Source organism: Colius striatus, chromosome 15 (assembly GCF_028858725.1).
Source record: "Colius striatus isolate bColStr4 chromosome 15, bColStr4.1.hap1, whole genome shotgun sequence".
In the NCBI taxonomy this organism is placed as follows: Eukaryota; Metazoa; Chordata; class Aves; order Coliiformes; family Coliidae; genus Colius; species Colius striatus.
In genome coordinates, this window is record NC_084773.1 from 10963256 (window position 1) to 10987175 (window position 23920).

At 53.6% G+C, this 23920-nt stretch overlaps 1 protein-coding gene across 1 annotated transcript in view; it reads left to right on the top strand.

The window, feature by feature from the left end:
* Positions 1 to 23920, top strand: part of PLXNA1 (plexin A1) — a 119410-nt gene that overhangs the window by 17524 nt on the left and 77966 nt on the right. Inside the window, exon 3 of the mRNA XM_062008746.1 lies at positions 3386 to 3568. Within this exon, the coding sequence (XP_061864730.1) occupies positions 3386 to 3568 (183 nt within the window). The remainder of the gene's footprint in view (positions 1 to 3385; positions 3569 to 23920) is intronic.

A 23920-nucleotide genomic window follows, 5' to 3' on the forward strand; every position in this document is an offset into this window, starting at 1 on the left:
CCAGGAGAACGTGGGCAGCAGCTTTGTCTGGGCTGCCCAAGGGAGAAAATGAGTTTTGAGTCTTCAGTGGGGCTTGCTGCCCAGCCTGCTGGCAGAGAGCAATGGCTGGTGACAAACTGGCCCAAACTGGAACAGGATAAGCCAAATCCTTCCTAGAGACAGCCAGAGAAATGCAGGTGCTAACGAACCATACCACACTGGAATTATTCCTGGGCAGGGATTAATGTGCAAAAAGCCTGACATCCCAGGCTGGCGCTTGGTACCTGCCTCCTGCAGCCTCCTCTCTAGCTCTTGGTGTCCCCTGCATCCTCTGTTGCAGCCCCTGGGGAGACACAGGGGGATGGAGTGAGCCTGTAATGGTGTTAACTGGCGAATTACTGGCTAATTAATAATGCTGAGTGGCGGGAGCCTCGCCTCTGCTGTCTGCTCCCTCATTGCTTTCGTAAGTGGGCTTGAAGGGAGGCAATGAGACAAGGCATGTCAAGGAGATGCCTACTCCTGCTCGCTGTGTGCTGGAGGCCCACTTTCCTCCCTCCTGCAGGCCTCTTCTCCTGGGCAGTCTGAGTTTCCTGATCCTATTTTGGGGAGGCAGGCTAGTGTTGGGAGAGAAGGCTGATGTGCTGTGGAGGTCTGGGGTGTTTGGGGGCCAGGGGCAGCTGAGAGGGGTGTCAAAGGAAAACACTGAAATGAAAACAGATAAAATAAAATAATAACTAAAAAAACCACACAAAAATATTCCAAAACAAACACCTTCCTCCCACAATAGGCTGAGGCCATGGTCCCTTTAGACAACTCTGGTAAATGGGAGAATGGCAGAGCTCGGTGCCTCCTGCAGATCCCAGGCTCCCAGATCTGCTGAAGTGCCGCAAGGTCACTGGGCACAGTGCGTGTCAGTCCCTGCTGGGCCTGGCCAGGGCATGGCTGACCCTCTGCCCTTCCATCCCTCCATCCTTCTGCCTCACCTCTCCCTGCATCCTTCTGGGGTGTCGATGGGTGCCATAGCCCCTGTACTGCTGCCCTTTGTCTGACCTTGCCATGCTGCCTGCCTGTGCTTCCTTAACGAGGCAGTTTGCTGTTAATGAGCTAATTGTCGGCGTAATTATTTATCGAGGTGGTGTAGGCGCAGCAGCGGGTGCTCCTCGTGGTCCCGGAGCGCAGCTGTATTTGTCCTTTCCCAGAGAGTTTGTTGAGACAAAGCAGAGAGGAGTAAACAGTGTAAACATCTCTGCTCTTGCATATTCAGCAGCCGAGGGGTTGGGAAAGCTGCAGATTGAGTTCAGAGAGAGCAGAAGTTGCACCCGGGATCTGCCAGGGCTTGAGTACCTTCATGGCATTGTCCTTATCCTGGCTGCTATGGCTGGTGGCTGGGATGGAAGGTGCTGGCATGCTTTACCAGGACAGAGGGGCTGTCAGGGCCAGAGTGGCTTTTTATCCCAGCAAAAGGGCCTGAAAGAGCTGGAGTATTGTGGTGGGGGCTGAATGTCAGCTGGAGCATTGCTCCTGTCTTACTCTGTGATTGGGAAGATAATTTTCTCAGATCTGCTGTTTAAAAGTGCTCAGCCTGGTGATGCAGAGGAAGATGCTTTGTGCATGTGCCTGGCTGATGGGTAGGACAGGATGCTTGCAAGGCTGGGATTCAGAGGATGGGTGGAGAGGTCCTAATTCCCCTTCCCCTCTTTTTCTGTGATCACAGAGCACATGGTGACCCACATTCCTGTTTTGAGGATCCCTGTATCTCTGTTACCTGCATCTAGGATTTCCTCCAGTTTAGGGAGGGACGAGCAAAGGTCAGGTGGGGAAAGAGTTGACCTTTGACTGTGCACTAACCCAGATACCCATCAAAACCAGAAGTTAGAGTAACTGAGAAAGCAGCCCAGCATCCCCAGAGTGCCTGGGGGGCCCAACGTGGCTGCTGGCAGCATTCCCCTCAGCGCTGACTCCTGCTGTCCCTGGGAGGGGGCCCGCAGGCCTGGGGCTGGCCTGGTGGGGGGGACACCCATCCTGGCTGGGGCTGCAGGGGGCTGAAGGTGCTGTGGCTGTGGGGGCATTGCAGTGGGGCACAGGGAACTGCCGGGGGTTGCTGTGGGAGCCATCCGGGCTGACCCTCTCATCCTGGGCTGTGGCAAGTGGGAGTTGTGGAGCTGTGAGCTGCCTTTGCCTACGTGGAGCTTGGGAGCTTGATGCTTTCCCATATGCTCCATGCACATGCTGTATGGATTTAAAACCCCTTGGGGACTGGCATGCATTTGGAGGCCACTGCTTGCCAAAAAACCTCTTTCCTCTTTAAATTCAGAGTTACATAAGGAACCTTGTGAAGCAGAAAAATCCCATGGCTGGATCAGGCTGTCTCCCCATCGGCCGTGCCTGCTGTGCCACCCTAACCTCCTGCACCAGGCTCACTGCCAGCCTCGAGGATTGCCTGTGACAAGCAGAGTGGCTGGGGGCAGATCTTGCTGGTGCTGTGAGGCCATTGCCTAGCGTGAGACCTCTGTGAGGCCCGTGTGCCCCCCAGGCTGGATACCCATGGCCAGGTTGTTCTGCTCAGCAGGTCAGGGTGATGCGCTGAGGGTGCTCACTGGAGGGGGTGAGTGCTAGGCAGCTGGTCTTGGTCCCACTTGCCCACCTGCAACCTGGCTTTCACAAGGGGCATCCCTCTGACTTTACCATCCTCAGCTCTGTGAGGTCTGTGCCTCTGCTTGTCTCTGGGCAGAGCTTTCAAAAGCTTCTCCCAGACCCTCGGGCAAGTGCTGTGCTGAACCGAGGAGGCAGCTGTCTGATCCAGACACCTTGTCTGGGGCAAGACAGCATGGAAAAAAATGCGGGGATTTCCCAAAGACATTCCTGTGGGAGGAGGAATGGATCTGGCAGGTGGATAGCTACCCCATTTGTCTTGGCATGACCTTGGCTGGGAAGTGTTTTGTCTCTGGGAGAAGGCTGGGGTGCAGCATTCAGCCGCTCCTGCCTTACTGCCAAGCTGTTTCTTTTTGAAGGTAGCGCCAGGGTGAGAAGGAGAAGGGTGGGTGTGTACTGGGAAGCTCATGCTGGCATTCCATGTGTGTAGGGTGGCAGAGGGAGCAAGGATGTTCTGTAAGATGCAGAACACCAAGAGACTTGGTCTGCAAAGCTTTTTGAGATGCAGAGAAGGGGCTGCATGCCTTGGACTTGTCCCAAGTGCCTTACATCAGTGTGTGTGGAATTTTAGGGAAGCATCAGCTCATCCCTTCCTTCAGCTGGTGAGGTGGGATGGAACCGGCAAGGGATGGGGCTGCTGAAGCTGTCGTAGCTGACGGGGTGGAGGTGGGAGATGGCTGGTGGCCATCGGTGAGGTCCAGTATCTCAAGGCATTGGCAAAAAAGCTCATGTCTCCTCTGCTTCCTTCTGACAGCCGCTGCAGATCGATGACAACTTCTGTGGTCAGGATTTTAACCAGCCGCTGGGTGGGACTGTCACCATCGAGGGGACCCCGCTGTTTGTGGATAAGGAGGATGGGATGACCTCGGTGGCCGCCTACGACTACAGAGGACAAACCGTCGTCTTTGCGGGCACACGGAGCGGGAAGATCAAAAAGGTAGGAAAGCCCTCAGTGACGCCCATGGGAGGGGATGACCCTCGCTCTGCTGGCCCTTTGCGGTGGTACTGTGCAAAGGGCCAGTGAGAGGCAATTTCCCTTTGTTCCTCTCTGCCAACCAAATTTACAAGCCTTTTTGCCTTTTGGAAGGGTTATAAGCTAGGGGAGTGGAGGCCTGGCTGCTGGTGGATAAGAGCCTGTCCCATTGCCTCGGGGCAGGTGGGGTTGCCCTGTAGCTGCCATGGGGCAGGCTCTGTCAGGGTCTATGTGGCTTTACCATTGATATGGGCAGAGGTGGGTGGGTGCTGATGGCTCCAGCCGGACTCAGGGAATGCTTCTCTTCCCGTATCCCGCCAGGGCACAAAAGGCTGCTTGTTGGTTGCAATTAGCAAATAGCTCCGTGTGTGTCTTTCTCTGCCTGCATCTCCACAGGGCACGGATTTCCTGTTATCATAACATCGTGCCTATAATTACAGCTGTACATGCCCTGTATAAACACAGCTTGCATTAACTGCATCCTCAGCCAGGGAAGGGCGGCGGGAAGGTCTTGGTATGGTCCCTGCCAGGGGCAGGAGGACCAGGGCTTGGCTGAGGGTGGATCTAGCCTGTTGTTCTGTGACTTGTGAGGTGCTTCAGCATCCCATCCTGGGTGCAACATTTTTTGCTCCTTCTCCTGATACGGGCTGGACAGGGTGGCTTCCCTAGCAGGAGTCAGCAGCAGGGTACTGTTGTGGGTGATACTCCCCATATGTCATGTTTCTTCTGCACCCTTGACCTGCTTGTGGACCTGCTTATTAGCACCATATTTAGGAACGGGGGGCACATGGGCAGCATGGGGTGGGGGGCAGGATGCTGGGGGTCTTCTCCAGCCCCCACCTGCTCTGCTTGACTTGCTACAGCCCTCAGGGTGGGGGGGGGTGGTGGGCACGGCGGCGCCAGGGCTGAGCCGGGCTGTGGGGAGCTGACGGAGGCAGCTCGTCCTCCCTTCCGGATCGATGAGGGATCCGGAGGGACTGGTGTCATGTTGCTGGTGGCTTCTCCTGCTGCTGGGCTCCAGATGGGAGGTTTTAAATGGAGATGGGAAGGAAGAAGTTTGTGGGAGGAGGGTTCACAAAGCCACGGACAGTGTTACACCTCTAGTTCCTCATTTATCTAGAGGGTTTGGCAGTTACTTTTTACACGGTAGATTTGTTTTTTCTTCTCTTTATTTTTTCAATTTTTCTCTGGTCTTTGCACCCTCAGAGCCACTTGTAAGTGGTGCTCTGGTCTGTGTGCCTGGACAGGGTGCTAGCTGCCCACTGCAAAGTCATGTCTGTCGTTTGAGCATCCTCCTCTTCTGCAGGGCATTCCCCAACATTATTTTTGCTGATTTCTAAACTCTGTGTTCAAAGAGCTGGTCTGGCTCTCTGACCCTGCAGAGCATGAGAATATGGAGCAGGAGCTTCATGGGGAATGAAGAGGTGGGTCTTGGTCTTGTCCCAGCCCTGGAGTGCTGGGCAGATTTTCTAGACTCATCTTGCCTGGAGCCCCCAAACCCCTCTGGGGTCACAGAGCTCTCTGGTGACAGTATGGGAGCACTTTGCAGGCTCTGAGCCCTGTGCCACCAAATCCCCCACCTTGTCCCCTGCTGTGACCTTGAGGTGGGCAGCCCAGCCTTTCTGCGGCAGCCCCTGTCTGGCTGACTCACGAAGCGCTGCCTCAGCAGCTACCTGATCCTGCAGCCTGGCTGCCGATGGGGCCAGAGGGAGGGAGAGGAGAACTGCCCCCCCATGCCTGAGGTGTATCAGAGGGGGCTGCTGGCCTGGCCCTGAGTGGTGCTGATGCGTCCTCAGCTTGCGGGGGTACAGCAGAGTGTGGCCAAGGTGGCTTCCCCAGGCTGAGGGTGCAGGATGGATGCGTCTCTCCGCAGTGATCACAGTCTCTCTGCTTTTAAGTCATTGACATTTCCCACCACCCCCTTGGCAAGCACCTGTGTTAGGCTTGGCACAGCTGAGTGACTTCTCTGCCCTCCTGCCAGTCTGCCCTGCCCTTGCCAGCTCCTTTGGCATCTCCTTTGGGGAGGGCTGTGCTGACAGCTGGGTGCTCCCCACCCCTAGGAGCTCTGTAATGGATGCTGCTCTGCTAGGGGGGCACTGATCTCACCATCTGGGCTGGGATAAGGTCAGGGCAGAGTCACTGCTGTGTCTGGATTTTCCTTGGATGGCAGCTCCCATGCCCAGCATTTGTCCAGGCTGTTGTGTGCAGACAGAGCCTCCCTTTGTCCCCCCCAAAAAAGCCACACGAGCCGCTGGCTGCCCTGCAGCCTCTCCCCGGCCCTGCTGCCAACAGTTGCTGCCATGAAGCTGGGGTGCTGGGCAGCACCTGCTGCTGCCGCAGCTGCAGAGACACCCTGATTTCAGAGGGGGGGGTTGTAGGATATTGCAAGCAGTATCAGATTTGCCAAACTGGCTGTGGGACAGGGGCTGTGGGCTGGACTGGGGAGGCACCTGGGGAGATGGAGGTACAGGACCCCGGAGATGCTGAGCAGGGCTTGTCACCACAGGGTTACCAGGCAGACGGTTATCTTTGGCTGGCCCTGAGTTATGTGGAGAGGCCAGGCTTGGAAAGCTCTCTGCCCCACGTGCTTGTTATCATCTGTGCCAGCAGTCATGGGACTGGGGCGCTTGGGGAATTCCTGCGGCTGCCCTGGTGAGCAATGTGGGGGATGAGTCCTCAGGCTGCTGGAGCTGGCAGTGAGCCATGTCCTCCTCCATCCCAAACTGGTGTATGGGACCCAGCCGTGCACTCTGTGGTCTGAGGGTGTTGCAGATGGGGAAGTGACATAGGGGCACAAGCTATGAGCATGCTGCAGGGGAATGTCCAGGGGATATTTGTGCAAGGGAAGTGACGCTTGCTGCCTAATGCTTGCTTTTGTTGTTCCTGGAAACCACCTGTGTTCACTTGACAATTGTTTTATTGGGTAGTTGTCATTTCCCCAGCTTGTCTTTCTTATTTTCTGGGTGGACAGAAAGCTGTGTGTGTAACTGCAAAGGGAGTGCTTGATCACGTGAACAGCACGTTTCACGCTGCACCCATAGTCACCTCCTAACCTGTGTGTGCCAAGGGCTCAGTTTTGGGTGTGCTCGAAGTGTTGCTAGAGAGAAGGAAGAAGGACGGTGCCGGAGGGGATGTGCTGATGGTTCAACCTACTCCCAGTAACTGCAGCGTGCTGGACGGGTGTCTGGGAGCTGGGGCAGTGGGGCATCCTGGGAGGTGCAGCACAGAGACCAGACTGCCCTCCTTAGCTTGCCATCTGCTGCTCCTTACGCAAACAAGGCTCTGCCTTAGGGCTCTGCTGTGGCCCTTGTGGGCTGACCCAGTTTTGGGTACTGTCAGGTTATTTTTGGGGGTGTGAGTTGAGCTCTTCCCTCAAAGCAGCTGGTGGCTCCCTGCCCACTGCTGTGTCCTGGCTGCTGTGGAGCAAGGAGACTATGAGCTCCCCCTCCTGCCACAGCCTTGCAGCCTCTAAGGTGGGCATGGTTGTGGAATGGTGCAGCCAACACACCCCAGCCAGGATAGCATCAAACTACACACCCCTGCAGTCAGCTGAGCTCTCATTTTTGTGAGGATTATCTGACTGCCCAGTTGCCACCATAATCTCTGCCCTGTCCTGAAACTTGACTGGCTTTGGGAGTGAATACGTCAGGATGTGTCTCCATCAGGAATCTGCTCCGCCCCCCCAGGGCTTGTGCTCATGCAGCTTGTTTATTCTCTCCCACGGAAAGCACAGCTGAACTGGCCCCACATCTGGCTTCTCTGGCTTCTCCACTTTAATGATAATAATAAAATATAAACTTTTCACGCTAAGTGGGTCATCCCCATCCCTGCACAATGGGACAGGATAGTCCTCTCCCATCCTGGGGAGGGTCAAAGGGCTTCCCTGCAGCCCGCTGTCCTGCTGAGGGTAAAGAGATGATAGTCCTTTGGGGGACCACATTTGGCAGCGTGTGGAGTCAACTCCTTCGAGTAGAGTTCTCTTAAAGCTTTGGAGAAGGATGCTTCAGTATGTTCACAACCCTTGGTAGTATGACCCCAAACCAGGAGCTGCTGAGCAGGGGTGTTTCAGGAATTTCCCTGTTGCCTGCTGGCTCTCTTGCGATCACAAAAACTCCTGTGTATCAGCCTCTCGGGTATGATGCATCACCTGATGGTAGTCCACGTGAGCTGGAAGGGGAAGCCATCGGGTCCCTGCCTGCTCTGCTGGTCCTGTCCCCACGAGTGCTTTTGTTTCACCCTCTGCTCAGAGCTTAGGGTAAGCGGCTTCGGATGAAAAGGGACCCTTTGTGTCTGAGCGCGTGAAATCCGGCTCCCGGAGCGCGCAGGAAGGTTCAGCCTTGCTCGTGACCCTGCTGCCAGTTACACTGCTTACTCCCTGCACCTCAGCAGGCTTTTTTTGGCAAGAGATTGGTTTGGGGCATGAATCCTGCCCTAGCCCTTGCAATGTCAGTCGGTGACCCTTGAGGTTTCCCCAGGCATCGACCCCAGTGCAGCCCCTGGAAATGCTCTCCTGCCTGTTTGCTGCCTCTCCTCAGCTGGCTGCCCGGCACAAGGGCCTTTTGTTCCTCCTGCCTCTTCCCTCTGCCTTCTCCAACTCGATCCCCGTCCCCTGGGGACCCCGTGCCCCCTCCCCACATGCACAAAGCCCCTCTGGGCGCCTGTGCCCAGCCCAGGGAGAGAGATCTGCTCCTCGAAGCGTGCGTCTGCGCCTCTCCCCAATCAATGGCAATAATTTTATTGGCATGACAAGGTAGCCGACGGTTGCCAAAGTGAATCCATCAAATACCTCTTGGAGGCTCCCCACCCCCTGGAGAGCTCTCGCTGGAATCGTTAAGCTGTTTTAATCAAGGTGGATGCTGGAGAGCCGGCGTGTTAAGTGGATGAGGCAGTGTGGAGGGGTTGATGGAGCCTTCCCCGTCCTCCTGCTCGTGGCAGGGAGCACTCAGCGTCGCCCCGTTCCTTCTCAGCAGGAAGGGGCCCCCCTCGCCGGCGTCGGGCTTTGTTGAGCCGCTGGGCTCTGAACAGGATGTCTCATTGTTGGAGGAAACAATTAGAAATTCATGGTGAACCGCTGGCCTCGGGGACCGCTAGGGCAGCGGGGCCAGGGCTGCAGGCAGCTGCCTGCTCTGGCCTGGAGTGACTCCTGGAGGGGGATGCCACTGGGGTTCGTGCTCTTGCCTTGTGGGGGATGGATGGGGATGAATGTTTCCACCACGCTCTTAGCTCTCCAAGGGATGCTCCAACATGCTCACACAGCCTTGGGAGAGGAAAAGGGGTGTCAGGGGGCTCCCTACCTCCAAACCCCACTCCTCCCACCTCTGTTTTTCCCTAGGCTTTTTGACTCACAAGCCATAACCCTCGTTTTTTTTTGCCCTCTGCTCTGTTCTCGGCACAAAGCCGGCAGGTGAGCGAGGCCCGGGCGCCTGGCACCCAGCCAGCGAGAAGGCAGCGGCAGCCGCCAGCCCCGCTCCAACCTTCCCTGCCGAAAGCGCTGACGGTGCACGTCTGGACTGTCCCTGCGCCGGCGCCGGGCGCCGCAGGCAGCACAGCCCAGCACAGCACGCGGCCTCACCCCAATCCATCAGCCTGCCCCAGCTGCCGAGGCAGCCGTGTGCTCACGACGAGCTTTGCTGGTGTCGGGACAAGGTGACTTTTTTGGGGAGCAGCATGTTGCAGAAGCTGGAGGAGGCTCAGCGGTGGAGATGAAGCATGAAGGCATTGTGTCTTCAAAAAGGCTGCTGGATGTGAACCTGACTTCTGTAATCCCCCTGCCAAAAAAGGGAGTTGAGGGCAAAACACCTCTTGACAGCCTTTGAGCCAGCTCATGCTGCCCTGTGGGGTGTGCTCAGGAGTTGGTGGGTCTGTACCAGCCAAACACAGCAGCATCACCTTCATAGTTGCTCCTGCAGGGCATCCCGTGCCCTGGGAGGAAATAGGGTAGAAATAGATCTGGGAAAGCAAAAAGCAAGAGACTGTGGGTTTGTGCCTGTGTGCCATGGCTGGTCCTGCCGCTGTTGCTGCGGGGCTGTGTAAGGCAGTGGTGGCCATGGCTCAACAGCACTGGGAGAGCGAGGCAGGAGAGCGATGCTTTGGGGTCATTGGTGGGGATGCTTAGGCCCCATAAGCCTCTGAGTGAGAGTGACTAAGGACCTGTGTTAGGAAAAGGATATGTGGACTGGCCCATCGCTGGGGACATGCAGTGCTGGCAGCGAGCACTGGGTTTTCCCTCCCGGCTCGTGAGGTTGGTTTGGTTAGTGAAGCATGAAGCTGCTGAGCATTTTTTTTTCTTCTGTATCTCTGCCACTGAATGTGAGGCTGTAGCCCCTGCCTGCAACCCCTGCTCTGGTGGGAAAAGCAGGAGCATGACTCTTGCTTCAGGCCTCACCTCTTGCTGGGGACCTCTGTGGTGGCCCCATGGGGACAGGACAGGGTGAAAAGCCACCCTATTGAGATGGAAATGAACTGGGAGGCCCCAGCTCTGTTGGGTCCCTCCTGTTGCAGCCATTGTGTCTATTCACTGGCACAAACACTGACTAATTTTGACTTTTCTGGTGGGAGAATAGCCCAGACCTCTCACCAAAGGCAGGGAAGAAGAGGGGAGCCCTGCACTGATGAGGAAGGCAGTGGTTTGGGAGGCAAGGACTACAGACATGCCTGTACAGTGCTGGTGTCCTGCCTTGCCTTTGTGCAGCCCCATTAACCCAGATTTAATGATGCCTGACCAATTTGTCCTGAGCCCCTCCTGGCAAGATGCTGGAGGAGGGAAGATGTGTGCTCAGCAGGGGCCAAGCTGGTTTCCATGTTGTCTGGGTCCCCACATGTCCCATCACTGCCCCAGGTAGAGATGTGACAGTGGGGAAAGGTCAGCCATCCCCAGTCCCTGTGGGCTGCCCTCCCTGCTCCTCCCCTCTGGACTGGGAGGAAAACTCATCATCAATCAAGAGAGAGGTGGAGGTGTGGAATGCCACTTGGGGATGCAAGATGTGGACTCCAGCTGCCTGTTGGTGGCTGCTGGAGCCCATCATCCATCTCTGAGGCTTTGATACATGTGTAGGTCATTTGTCTCCGTGTCAGGTCCAAGCAGGGACAGTGCTCAGCCCCAGGCTACTCACAAGAGCTGTTCTTTGGCCTCTGTTATTCCCTGCCCTTGTTGATTATGGGCTTTTCTGAATCAAAGCAGGAGAATGGATGCTAATGGCAGACTGGTACTGACAGGGAAGGCAGTGGGTAGATGCTCCATGGGATTGGCATTGTGGGGTGCAATACAAAGGTGGAGGAGCTGGGGCAGGCACTGGGTGGTGGTAAGAGTACAGACTCCTATCACTATGCTCCAGTTTCTCTCTTTTTTTGGGTGGCAGGATGGGGGACGAGTTAAACCCCCATCCTGTTGAGTACCTGAGAAGCAGCTGAGATTGAGTGCTCAGTCTGCATCTTGCCTGGGTTGTTTTTAGCCTGTGTGATCCAGAGCAAAACAACCCGAGGATCAGGGCTGTGCTGGTAATCCTGATATGCTTTGCAGATGAGCAGATACCTGGGAGCTCTGTTCATCAAAGGGCGGCAGAGCTGGAGCTGTGGCACAGGCTCAGACATGCTGCCCATCTGAGGAAAGGGGTCTCCAGGCTTTGAGGGTGTGCATGCTAATCCTGGCTTAGGCCACCACAGTAAGGGTAATGCTTGGCCTTCTACATCATGGTGTTTTATGGTGCAATGAGTTTGGTGGGTTCTTACTTTAATCCCTCCATTGGACACAGTTGTGTGACTGAGGCTGGGTTGTAGTTGGCTGGTGGGCAGAGCGTCTCAAGAGTGGCAGGAGCATCAGAGCCCCAAGTCCATGGGAAGAGCTGCAGATACTGCATCCACTTTCCCTTCCCTTTCTACTCAGAATGGAAACATTTTCATCCTTACTCCATTTTGCCTTTCTCTTTTATCTCTCCAACCCCTGCTGGTGCTAGAAATAGCTTCAGCTGCTGCAAACCAGCCCCACATTCCTTCCTGTCCTGCCCTTTGGTAGATCCTTGAGGTTCCTGTATCTCACCTCTCACTGATGTGATGAGTGATGTTGAAGGGCTTTATACTGAATAAACCTTCCTAAGCTCTCTTCCAGCTTCTTCCTCATAACCCCCTCTTTTCCTTTTCTTAGCCATTGCAGTTGGGTTGAGGCTGGAGGGATAGAGCAAGGCAGCAACGAGGGATGTGGTGGGCAGGGGAAGTGCCATTGTTTGGGGTTTGGCACTGGATTTCAGGGCCTCCAGGCGCTTTCCTTGGGTGGCCCATGATGTACTAGAGCTGATGCTGGCACCTCCCTGCTCTTTGTGCGCTTATGGACCAGCTGCCGACACGAAACCTTCCCGTGGCAGCGAGAGCAATTGTCTACATGGGAAGCAATAGCAGGAAAGTTTTATTTAATGGATGCTTAGTTCTTTTAATGCCATTTAGCAGCTGGAGAGAAGGAAGAGAGCCAGCGCTGTGTGACAAGCCAGCTCTCTGCAGACTGAAGACAGGCAGCAGTGGTGGGGAGCATCCCCACGGTCTGGCAGAGAAAGGCAGGGTAATGTGATGGTGCTTTAATTTTGCTACACTTTGTGCTCTTGAGGGCAGCAGCGGTCGGTTGCTCTGTGCTGGGATGGATCTGGCATGGCTGGGGCATTCAGTGCAGGGAATGCAAGGAGGGGTTGTGCCAGTAGTGCTGGTACTGGGGGAAAGTGTCTTCCTCCTGCCATAATCCCTGTGTGGGCAAAGGAAGTGATGCTGGGCTTAAAAAAGGCCGCGTGGTTTTTATTAGCTACGACCCTAATGATGTATTTTGGATTGCTCTCCTGCGTGGATAAAAATTACCAGACCTTGAACAAAGGTGGTGGGGGGGGAAAGTCTCTCTGACCTTGAAGCTGTTCGTTCACTCGTCTTCATTTCATTCCCCTCGGCTGAGGATGTGGGTCAGTTTTGGGTGCTATTTATAGTCCGCTTCGCTTGATGGTTTTCTTTACAAAGCAAAGGGTTGTCACCTTTGTTTCTGATACTTCAGAGAGGAGCTACTCAAGGGAAAAGGAAGAATAAATGAGAAATTTTTCAGAGTGTTCCATTATGTGCCAAAGCTTTGTAATCTGGAAAGATCAAAAAGCCCCAGACTGGCTCGCTGAGCACCTCGTGTGGACATAACCAGGGTCTGTACTGCCTGGAGGGGTACGGGATGATACTCTGCCGTGCTGGCTGGTGACTGCCAGCAGCGGCTGGAGCCTTTATCCGATCCAAAACAGCGATGTTTTCCCTTCCCGGGCAGCTTGGCTCACTTCTTTGTGTCTGGCACGCTTGGCTTTGGTTGTAACAGCACATTAGCTTAATTCTTCCCTTCTCCCTCCCCCGTGAAGGAAGCTGTGGCTGTTTCCCACCTTCACTCAGGAGCCGCTCATCCGCGGGAGCCCCGCTGCCGAAATGGCATCACTTGCCTGCATCCCCTTCTCCGTCCCCATCCCTAACTGACAGACTCATTGAAACAACAAATGTTGCTGTAATTTAATTTTCAGGCAAACAATAGTCCGGGGACAATGTTAAATTCATGAAACTGGCTTAATGCGATGAAATTTAATGAAGCAATTTGTGCTCTAGTGTGGCAGTGTGCAGCTCTGGGGTGGTGGGGATGCTGCTCCAACCTGCCAGGCTGGCTTTGGAGATGTGCTGGGGAAAGGCTTACGCTCTGGGGAAAGGGGGGTGGTTGTCCTGCTGCTCTCCAGGCTGTGTGTGCTCTTGGGGTGCAGTTTTCCTGTCCCACTCCCTCAATGCTTCTGCGGTGTGGGCTGGGAACTAGTGGGTCTAAGCTCTTTGGTTTAGCTTAGAGGGGAAGGGTTAATGAGAGTGTTTTGTGGCAGAACGGGGCGTACTCTCTTCAGAGTTTTTCTTGGTCCTTTCCTCCCTTTGGCTGGAGCCCCAGTAAGGTCCCTTCATCTCCTCTGTCCCCTTGGGGGGAGCCAGGGGACCCTGCTTAGGCCAAGGATTTGCTTCACCAGAGCTGAGCAGCAGAGGAGGATTTGGCAAGGGATGGGTCCAGACAAAGGGCTCCTTGGCTGTTCTGTTGCCGATCTCCAACTGCCTCTAAGAGACCTCTTGTCCCTGCTGGTCCTGGGGATGCCACTTGGCAAGGGCAGGCGGCAGGCAGAGTGGGAAGAGGAGCCATTTCCTTGAGCTGGATCTGTATCCTGGAGGGCTTCTCCCTGGAAGTTAGAAGACCCATGCAGGCACACTGCACACCCCCAGCCCCTGGCTTTGAGGTGCCAGATTGAAGCCTCAAATGCTGTAGCACCCAATGTCCCATGCATGCAACAGTGCCTGTTCCCAACAGCAAGGGCCACCCTGGGCTGCAGTATCCATGGGGCTGTTAACTGAGGCCGGTCCCTTTGTAGCAAAAGTTAGGAGTGATGCTGCATGGGAGAGCACAGGCTTGTCTTTGGAGGAGTGAGAAGAGACAGTCTGGAGCGTGGAGAGCCTGGCTGCTTACTCTCGGGGTGGATTTGACTTGTGCCACTCCACCAGCATCCCTCAGGCATCCTCGCACCAGTAATGTGTGGCCTTCCATCGTGTCCCAGGGGACACATCCCTGCCATTTCTTTGCCCTCGGTGTTTGACAGAGCCCTGTAGATCTTAATTACGTGCTGGCATCCATAGAACAAACCTAGTGCTGCTGTAGCTGGAGGCTTAACACTGGCAATGCTGCTTGCTTGGTTGGGTAGCTGCTGAGCTTAAGGGGCTTCCTCGCCTTTTTGGGGATAACTCGATGTCCTTGCTAGATGTAAGGGACCTCTGGAGCTGCATGGGTGGGAGCTAGGCAGTGCCAGGGAAAGGGGTGGTGTTAAATATGTATGGCAGATTTTGCTGTGGCTGTTCTCAGGTGAAGCTTGGGGAGGAGGGAACTGGAGACACATGGATGCCGTCTCCGTGGACCTGTTTCCCGCCCTGGAGGAGATGGCATCCACCAGCAGGACTTTTCTTACCTGCAGAAGTCTTCCCCAGCCCTCTCACGTTCTCCCAATCCCCCCAGCAGCAACCCTTACCAAAACCTGAACTCTAGAAAACTTGTGTCAATAGTGATACTCTTCCCAACCAGCACTTAAAGGTAAATTTTCACTGAAACACACAGCAAAAACCTTTCAAGGGCTGACTTTGAGCTCAGGAGTGGTGCTCACGGGCAAGTTTGAGGTCTGGTAGAGCAGTTTGTGGTGCTGGAAGCTATGAAGGCAGCAGGTCTGCCGGTCTTGGAGGCCAGGTCAGTGCCTGGCTGTTCCCTCATTATACTGTCTGTTTGCTTTCTGTTGTCAGCAGTCAAAAATTAACCAGTAGCTGTTGGACAAAATGCAACTTAAAAAATTCACGGAGGAGAAATCTGATGCAGTTTTGGTGTGCATGTGTGTGTATATATAGATATTTATTTTTCTTTAAAAGCTTTCAAAAATAGGTCCATGTCTTGGCTAGGGTGGCTGTGTCTGTATTAGCTATGGAAAGCGGGTGTCTTAGTGAGCCTGATACGTATGCAGCCATGCAGAAAGGCTCAGCATCCCTGGCAAGGAGGTGTTGGGATGTGGAACTTTGGGGCTGTCAGGCATGGCTGGAGGGCTGGGGAAGGTGCAGGTAGTTGGCTCCCACGGTGTGCTCTGTACTGGCAGCTCTTGTGGCAGAGGGAGAGGAGCAGCCTCTGCCCTCGTGGGTGGAGGAGCTGGACAAGGTTGAGCTCAAGATGCTGTGTGTGGTTTCCAGGGAAGGAGGGTGATGCTTATGATGGTGTTTGTGAGAAATGAGCAAAATTCCTTAAAATCACCCCGAAACTCAAAGATGCACCCCACCCACGTGGCCCATGCCAGCTGATTCCCATCCTGTGTAAGCTTCCCAAATTGAATTCCGCGGTTATTTCCCCTGGGTTTCTCTGTGTAACTCTCCCCGTCTTTCTGGTATGTTTATGAGCCTCGAGGGATCTGTTTTTACGCTCAACGTTTAAAATTAAAAATGTGTTTCTCTTCTAGCAGGTGAGATAAACACTCCCTGTCTCAGCTGGGGGTTTCCTTCGTGCCTCTCCTTCCCCTTTCTGCCCCAAATCTACCAGTGGGAAAGTGCGAGCCTGAGGCTGGAGCAAATAACCTGGGAATGAGACGCCTGGGCTCTCTTCCCGGGGGACAAGTTGGCTTCGATGCAGGATGTGGGAGCTTTGGCTTCTTCCTCCAGTGGCTTTTTGGTTTAAAAGAAGGCATAAATTGCTGCCTTCATCATGGGGATGGAGGAGGAAGGAATTGTGGGGGGAAAATGTGCTTGCTTCTGAGCATCAGAGTGTGGGTCATCTTGGTGATGAAGGGCACCCTGTGTGATGCTGTGCCTGCCACTCATGTGCAGGAGAGCTTGTGAAATTGCAGTGACTCGGTTGTATGGACACATCAGTGCTTCTGGTCAGAGGCTGGGAGGGACTGGCATAGCACTTACTGCCTGTCATCCCTGTGGGATGTACTGCTTGGGGTGCCTTGGCATCCCTCTGTGCCTTGTCCCCTCTTTAGCCGCTGATCCCAAAAGTGGAGAGCAACTGCATCCCACCAGTGTAAGCAGAGGTGAAAGGTTTCCTCTGTGTCCCTACACAGAGCCCAGCATCATGACTCGCCGTCCCCTCTGCAGCCTTGTCCTTTCAGACCACAGTTGGGGATGCCTTTGTGCCTGATGCCTGGGCTGCCGAAACGAGACCTGGGCTGCATTTTGGAAATGGAAGCAATTAAAGAGCATGCAAACAGCTGTAGTTCTCCTCAGCACTGCATCTGTCCAGGTGGCTGTCAGTGCCTCCCTCCTGGGATAAAAACATCTCCGCTCACCTCTGCTCGGGTTCGTTTCCCCCCGCCATGTGTTACTGTGCTCGTGTGAGCATCCTCACCACCGTGCTGTGAAAGCCTTGACTATAAACCCAGCCCAAATCCCCAAGAACATGATTTTTCAGCTGAAACTTGGCCCGCTATGCATTTCTGAGTTCGTGCTGGAGGTAGTGCCGCATACCTGCGGAGCCCTCGGTGTCCCTGCTGCAGGCCAAGGCTGTTGAATCAAGACTGTTATTTCTGAACGCCCTAACCTCCCAGTTCTGTTTGTGCTCGTGACCAGGGAGAAGCAGAGTGCGAGCATTTTTTTAATGGCTTGCAAGTTTCTGGTGATCGTTTTTCATCGGGAAGATGATAGTCGTATAGAAGCCATTAATTGGAGGGAAAGTTTATGGTAATAAATGTCAAGTATGTTTCAAGGATGGCTTGGATGAAATACTTCATTTTTTTCTTTAAAGCCTCCCAGCAAAAACAGAAACCTTGCCCTATTTTCAACCTCGCCAGAGAGAAACAACTTCAAAACTTCAATTCTCTTTTTTTTTTGGTATGAGTGTGTGTAACGTTTAAGTGCTTTTTTTCTCCCCTCAGTCTGTGCTCCTTAAACAAAAGCATGTGTTTTCTTGGCGAGGCTCCCCAGAGGCAGCTCTGTGGAGCTGGAGGGCAGAGGCTGTGGAGGTGACGGCTGCACTAGTCCAGGCAAGTCCTGCTTTTTGGCAGGAGCTGGAGTCCTCCCTTTTTCGGGATATGGGTGGGTGGAGTGTGGTCAGTTCACTTCTGCCTGTGCTGCCCATTTTTTCTCCATGCCATCTGTTGTGGATGGCGATGCCTGAAGCCGAAAGGAGGAGCAAGCTTTAAGCATGCATGGAGTACTTTGATACCCTGGGGCAGAAGGTGATAAAGGAAAGAAAAATTCCTTCAGAGTGATGTTAGGGCCTCAGCTGCCTCTCCCTGTGCAACAATCCTCTGTTGGTAACCCTGCTGTGCCTCCTGCTCTCTAGGGCGAGGGCTTGGGGAGGTTGGCATGAAAAAAAAGACATTTTATGGGGGACATGATTTCATAGGGAGCATGTCTGTTTCTGTATATGGTCTGAAGCATCCCTGGGGTGCTGTGGCTGCTTGTGAGCATCACTTACCCCAGCGAGGCCGAGCCCTGCTGCGCGTTGCCTTCCAGCAGCAGCCGTACCTTCGGCCCCAGCTGTGGGGCTCTGTGCTGGTGTGCTTTTCATAAAAGCTCTTAATTACATACAGGATGTTTCTGTTTGTTCAAGCAATGAAATCACACAAACAACCCACCCCCAGTTTGGCTTTCGCAGAGCATCAGCTGCTTGACCCAAGTCCTAAGCAGAGCCAGAGTAATCCTCCCCTCTCCTCCTCCGGCTCTCGACCCGGCAGCGCGGCAAGAGCGCGCCTTTCATGTTGTGGACATGCCCTGGAAAGCAGCCCGGCACTGGGGATGGGATTAGATGAGGGCTGGGAGCCGGAGCTGACTCATGGCTGGGGCTCGTGCTTGGCCAGGGCGGCAGCGGCATCTCACGGGGAGGCTCGGAGGTCTTGAGCTGGGACCTGCCCCACATTTTGGAGGCCGGGTCGCAGGCAGGTTCTGTGCAAGTGGCGATGCCAGCTCAGGCCATCTCTGAACAAGAGGGCAGTTGGTTTTGGGGTTGATTGGAGGGGGGTTGCAGGCACCATCTCATTCCTGGGCGCTGGCTTTGTGTGTTTTTGCTGTTACCCCAAGCACCCAGTCCCGGATGAGGACATTGCACGCCTGCCACTGCATTGTTGTCTTTCGCCTTTGGCTTTGTCCTTTGGGATATTGAGCAGAAGGAGAGCAGGAATGTGTCAGGATGGATTGAAATGGAAAAAAAAACCCCAACCCTGACTTTTCTCGCCCCTGTTGCGCGCAACAGTCCCATTGCTGCCGTTTCCATGGCAAAGCAGCGGGCCTGTAACCCAGCCCGCCCCGTGCTCCTCGACGTTTAGAGGAGCAAAAATCCTCAGAGACGATGAGAATAATTTAACAAGCTATTAATGAGAGCGGGAGAAAACACCGGAGGAGTTGGAGCAGGGTTGGAGTGGGGGCGCGGGGAGGCAGGCCTGGCTTTTGGCAGGGAGCGGGTCACGTTGGCAGCCTGCTCGCCTCGCCTTAGATGTGTTATGAAGTTTTGGAGGTTGCTTGAAAAGTGTCTGGGGAGCGGTGGCGAGCCAAGCGGGCCGCGGGCCAGCTCGCAGCTAAACATGTTGTTGTGTAAAATTGCAGTCAATTAATTTAAGACCTGCCAATTTCAACTGCAAAGCACTAGGAGGTTCTGTCAAGTTTTCAATGGGATAAAAAAGGGGAAGGGGGGATTAGTTTTCAGCACTTGGAAGGGCAAATAGTGATCTTCTTGCCTGATCCTGCAAAGCACCGCTTTCTCTCTCGACTCCTTTTGGTTGTGGTAAACTTGCTGCCACTGGTGTTAAAAGTGTTTTGGCCTATGCCATCAGATCCGGGATGGCTAAAGGGCAGCAGCCAGAGCCTAGTAAGGTGCTGATGGCTGTTTTGGGGCCTGGGGAGGCAATGACTGTGGGGGGGTGGCCCAATGCTCTTTGGCTTTGCAGTACTTCCCCACAATGGCCCCATGGGGAACATCCCCTTTCCTGCATTCTGAGGTGGTCTTCCCCCAACTTGTCTGATCCTGTAAGGCTGGCCTGGTCCTTGGCATACTGAGTAGAGTGCTGGCTGTCAGAAGTGGGGGAAGAATTAGAAAATGCTCAGGGCAAGCTCAAGAGAATGCTCCATCTACCCTGCTTGCTGCCCCAGAGGACAGAGCAATCATGTATGGTGTCTGATACCTACTGTGTGGCAGTGCGGAGCTTGCCCTGGGGAGCTGACAGCCAGTTGGGCACAGTGCCTGAACCCCCACAAGCCTTATGTCCCACTTTTGCAGTGGCAACAGCATGGCGCTGCTCCTTACAGAGCCCCTCTCTCTGCCTGTGTTAGTCTTAGCCCTGTGCCTCCCTGCCTGCTACTCTCCGTGCCCATTGGCCTTTCGTGCTGCAGGAGGATGACACCTCTGGCAAAGGGACTCTGGCTGGAAACTTCAACTGGAGTAATGTTGTGTTTGCCACACCATTCATTAGGAAAGTGTTTCCTGGGTTTTGGAGAGTAGTGTTTGGACGTGCATCTGCGGGCTGGCTTTTTGTTGGGATTTGGGATTTTTCCTTGTTTTTTTTTTCTCTGTTTACAGCTTAATGAAACTTCTGAGAAAGTGGAGCTCTGCCTGTGAGTAACAGTCATGAGACCGGCGAGGCAAGCGGGCTTTGGCCCTTTCCCTTGGGCTGCTCACAGCCAGAGGCAGGGCTGAGCGAGAGTGGGAACTTGTTCTGCTTGGGACTTGTGCCCCTGACGATGGCTCAGCTTTTCCTTCTCCTTATCCTGTTATTTTCTGCACCTCCAAAAACGCCGTAGCATAGATTTAGACACACATGTGCATGAATGTATCTGTCTTTTCTGTGGTCTTACCCTTGGGCTTTCACTGTAGCCCCAACCATCATGGCTCTGTGTCCCCAGGACACCCTCTCCAGCCACAGTTGCTTTCTAACTCACCCCCAAAGGCTACAAAACCATGTCCATTGTTTGGGCTTTCCATGCAAGGGCTTTTATCTGGCTTGAGTGCTTACATGTGTGATGGAGCTCCTGCACGTCCCCAGGGGCTGCAGCCTCTCTGCTCCTCCTTGCTGGGAGGAGAAGGGGCTGAGAGGTAGATCCCTCAGAGCCAGGCTCTGCCACGTAGGCACTGCTATCTGCAGACTTCCCCGGAATATATTGTCATTTCCTCCCGCTTCACTGGAAGCTTGTTAATATTTCACTGGGGCATGGGGGCAGCCTGCAAAGCCCACGTTTCAAAAGAGGGCAGCTTTCAGGTCCTCTGGAGTTAGCTTTTGGTTCCCCCAGCTCTTGCTGTAACTTGTTCTGTGATTTTAAAAATAGATGAAAAAACACCCAGCAGAGGGGAAAGCCAGGGCAAAGCCCCCAGGCTGGCTGTCTCCTGCGTGCCACTGTCTCGCTGAGCCAGGTTGTGGCTCTGATGTCTGCTCAGCCCCACTCTTCTGCACTGGCATTTTGGGGAAACAATATAAATTCAGTGTAGTTAAGGGAGAAGGACTATCTGGTTGCATTGTGAACCTGCTTGGGTTTGAAATGGCTGTGAAGGATTCAGTGCATGTCCTACAGCTGCCAGCCTTGTGCTTAGCCAGAGCCTGTGGATGGACTGAGATGCGATTCCCTTCCCGGTGAGGAGCTTGTTGGGAATGACTTTTGAGGGTTTTTGGGGAATTACTTTTGCCTGATCCTGGACTCCACAAGTTGGAGCAGGATTGGCCCTCCAGGAGCAATAACAGAAGAATTACTGCATTGCATGGGCGTCTTTACGTGTTTTTTAAACCGTAGCTCCTAATTATAAGTAATGGCTGTGATATGAGATATGATTATGATGGATGGTGATTCTGTATTCCGTGTGCATTAGCGGCTTTAACCTTGCCGGGGTAATTATGTCTCATTTCAAATTCTGATACTATTTATTTGAGGTAGGGGACTGGGAATTTAATTTCTACTGCTTTGTCTTTTAGTATTATTGTTATTTGAAAAGGATACCTTTGCAAAATTGTTTTTTAATCATTCCCTCCAGTTGGCAGCACCAGTTCATTAATATATTCAGGGGCCCATGTGGGGTTGTTTGGAGATGTTTGTAAAGGTAAATGTTTCAGGGGCATGAGAAGCTGAGGGCTGATATATAGGAGAGGAGCTGCTTCTTCGAGACACCTGCGTGTATCCCACTGGCTTCATTCTTCCCAAAGCAGCTGTCTTTGCCCTTTTGCACTGGCTGCTGCTGTTGACCTGTGTGTCTCTGCCAGCCTGGGCTCTCTCCTCACACGAGATCTCTGAGGGTCCAGGCAGGAGCAGGCAGGGTTGAGCCATTGTCCTGGCTGCCCCTCTCACCATTTTTGATGGCACGTTTAATTAAAAGCCACATCAACCCGAAGATTGTGCACGTGGTCCTTAATCAGTTTGAAGTCTCTGTGAGAATAAAGTAATTATACTACTCGTTTGGTTACAGTAATTAAAACTTTAATTAACATCATTTCCCACCCCTTGGCCTCCCTCCACACATATTCAGGCATGTGATGGGTGCCTAGCAGGGTCGCATCTCGAGATAAAGCTGTTTATCCGGGGTCTGCATGCCAGTCCCTATCTCTGCTCTCTTCAACATCAGGCTGGTGAGGTACAGCTGTGCTTGGTCCTTGCCAGTCTCTTGCTGGGCTGCTGGGTGCCAGCCTGCGTCCCTGGGAGCAGCTGCTTGGCCACGGTGCTCGTAAGTCATAGCAGGTGGCAGCTCTGCTTGAGGTCCTCTGGCAGCAGTGAAAATGGTGGGGAGAGTGGCTGGTGTTCCTCAAAGATCTTCTGAGAACTTGGTTTTGAATATGGCATGGGCTCTGGTATGGTCTTAGCAAGAGACAAGCTTTCAGAGAGCAGCCTCACATCCCCAGGAGTAAAGAAGTCAGCTGGAGTATTTGTTTCCCATTGCATGGACCTCCAAGAGCTGAGGTTGCAGCTATTTTTAGCCAAATGCTGTTGCACTTGGAAAGCTCCATGTAGGTTTTATTCCCTTTGCCACCCCAGTTTGCCTCCCAGGTGAGCCCTGTGGCCACTGATGGGCTTTGCCTTAGCCAATGGGACCCAAAGCTCCCAGACAGCCTGGAGAAGAGATTGCTGCCTGGAGAAGGCGGGGTGGGGAGTTCTGCATCGGTGCCAAAGGAAATCCATGCTGTGTAAAACCTGAGCTCTTAAATATCTCAAGCAGCATCCTTAGGGAAAGTAATCTCTATATTTAAATCTTCTCAATCTCTCCTTCAAAATTGCTCCTATCCACAGACTGAAGAGCCTAATTTTCATCCTGGTTTTGAATGGAGAGCCCACTGCAGAGAAGTAGTTTTCATCTCTCCAGGTTCTGCAGGTGGGAAGCCGTGACCCCATAGCTTTCTCCCACCCTTACGGAGCCAGCAGGAAGGGCAGAGCGTAGCCAGGTACATGGCTCTTGGGGCATACTTGGGATTGGAGATGCTTTAGAAAGGCCAGAAGCTCAGGGTGTGGGAACAAAGCCTTAAAATGCAAATGAAAGACGAGAGCAGGGAATTTAGCAAACACTTCAAGAGCTCACGATGGAGCAAGCGAGAAGGTCTGAGTGTATTTGAAGCAAAATATTTGCAGTCTGTCTCTGGTGCGCGGAGCCCGAAGCCAGGCTTTAGCTGGTTGTTATCATCCGCAGCACCGGGGTGGAGTGGTGGAAGATTTCTTCTCTAATCTTGGAGGTGCTTATGTTTGGAGCAGGGACTGTTTCAGGACGAAAGGCAAAGCCTGGAGTTTTGATCATAGTGTGCCAATAGCCCAGATGTTGATCTAAAAGGGGAAGAAAAAAGTGTGGCTGTAACATTCCACCTCCTCCTAGCACCGTGGGTTATGTTCCCAGGAGGTGTATTGTGTGATGTATGATTTTGTTGTTGAATTTGAAGGTGATTCTGCATGTCCAGTCCTGTGCTAGGTGTTAATGTTGTCATGGTATTTAGACCCTGATCATCTACTGCTTATCAGCTTCTCCTAGGTAGTCTAGTGTGATTTGTTCATGGAGATAAAACACCAGGACAGCCCACTTCTACGGTAACAAGATCAAGGGAAGGGATCAAAGCTGGTGTAAAACAGGGGAAGCCAAATCCTCACTGTGCAGTCAGTGTTGTCCTTCCCCTGGGTAGAGGTGAATGGGCAGCGGATTTGGTTCCTGTGGTATCCCCCAGGCAGCAAGGTCTTGCTGCAGCAGATGATTTTTCTCTTGCACACCATGGAAGGAATGACTGGAGCACATGGGTGATGGGAGCTGCTGAGATGAGGCTGCAGAAGGCTTTAGAATCTGATGGATGGATAAATCCATTCGCAATGCCCTGCACAAGGGGGATGCTGAATCTGTGTGTGGGGTTGCGCGGGTGGGAGGGGACCTGACCATGACGAGTACACTGCAGCAGTTCCCCCCCCTTGAGATCTGTCCCTCCATGGCCTCTCTTCTGTGGGTTTTTCCTGCTCCTCGTTCCTCTGTTTGCAAGACCGATGGGCCCCTGTCTTGTCCTCAGGCAGCTCCTCTCTTGCTGCTGTGTTGTTTTAGAACCAGGAAGGAAACAGCTATTTTCCTGGAGCTGAGGCAGGGAGGAAGGATCCAGCTGATCTCCAGCTGTGCTGCAGCTCCAGGAGCCTGTCCTTCCTCCTCGCCCCATACCTGGCAAAGCCCAGCTGCCTCCTGCCTGCCTTTTGGGATACCCTGACATAGGTCTGGAAAAGGGAGCACCCCCATTGCAGCTGGCAAGCAGTGGGAGTTTCAGTTATGTCCCAAGTGGCCAGGAGGGCAAGGGTGGTAGGTTAAGTCCTCAGTGTTTGTACTGGGGATTATCTTGGTCTGGTAGT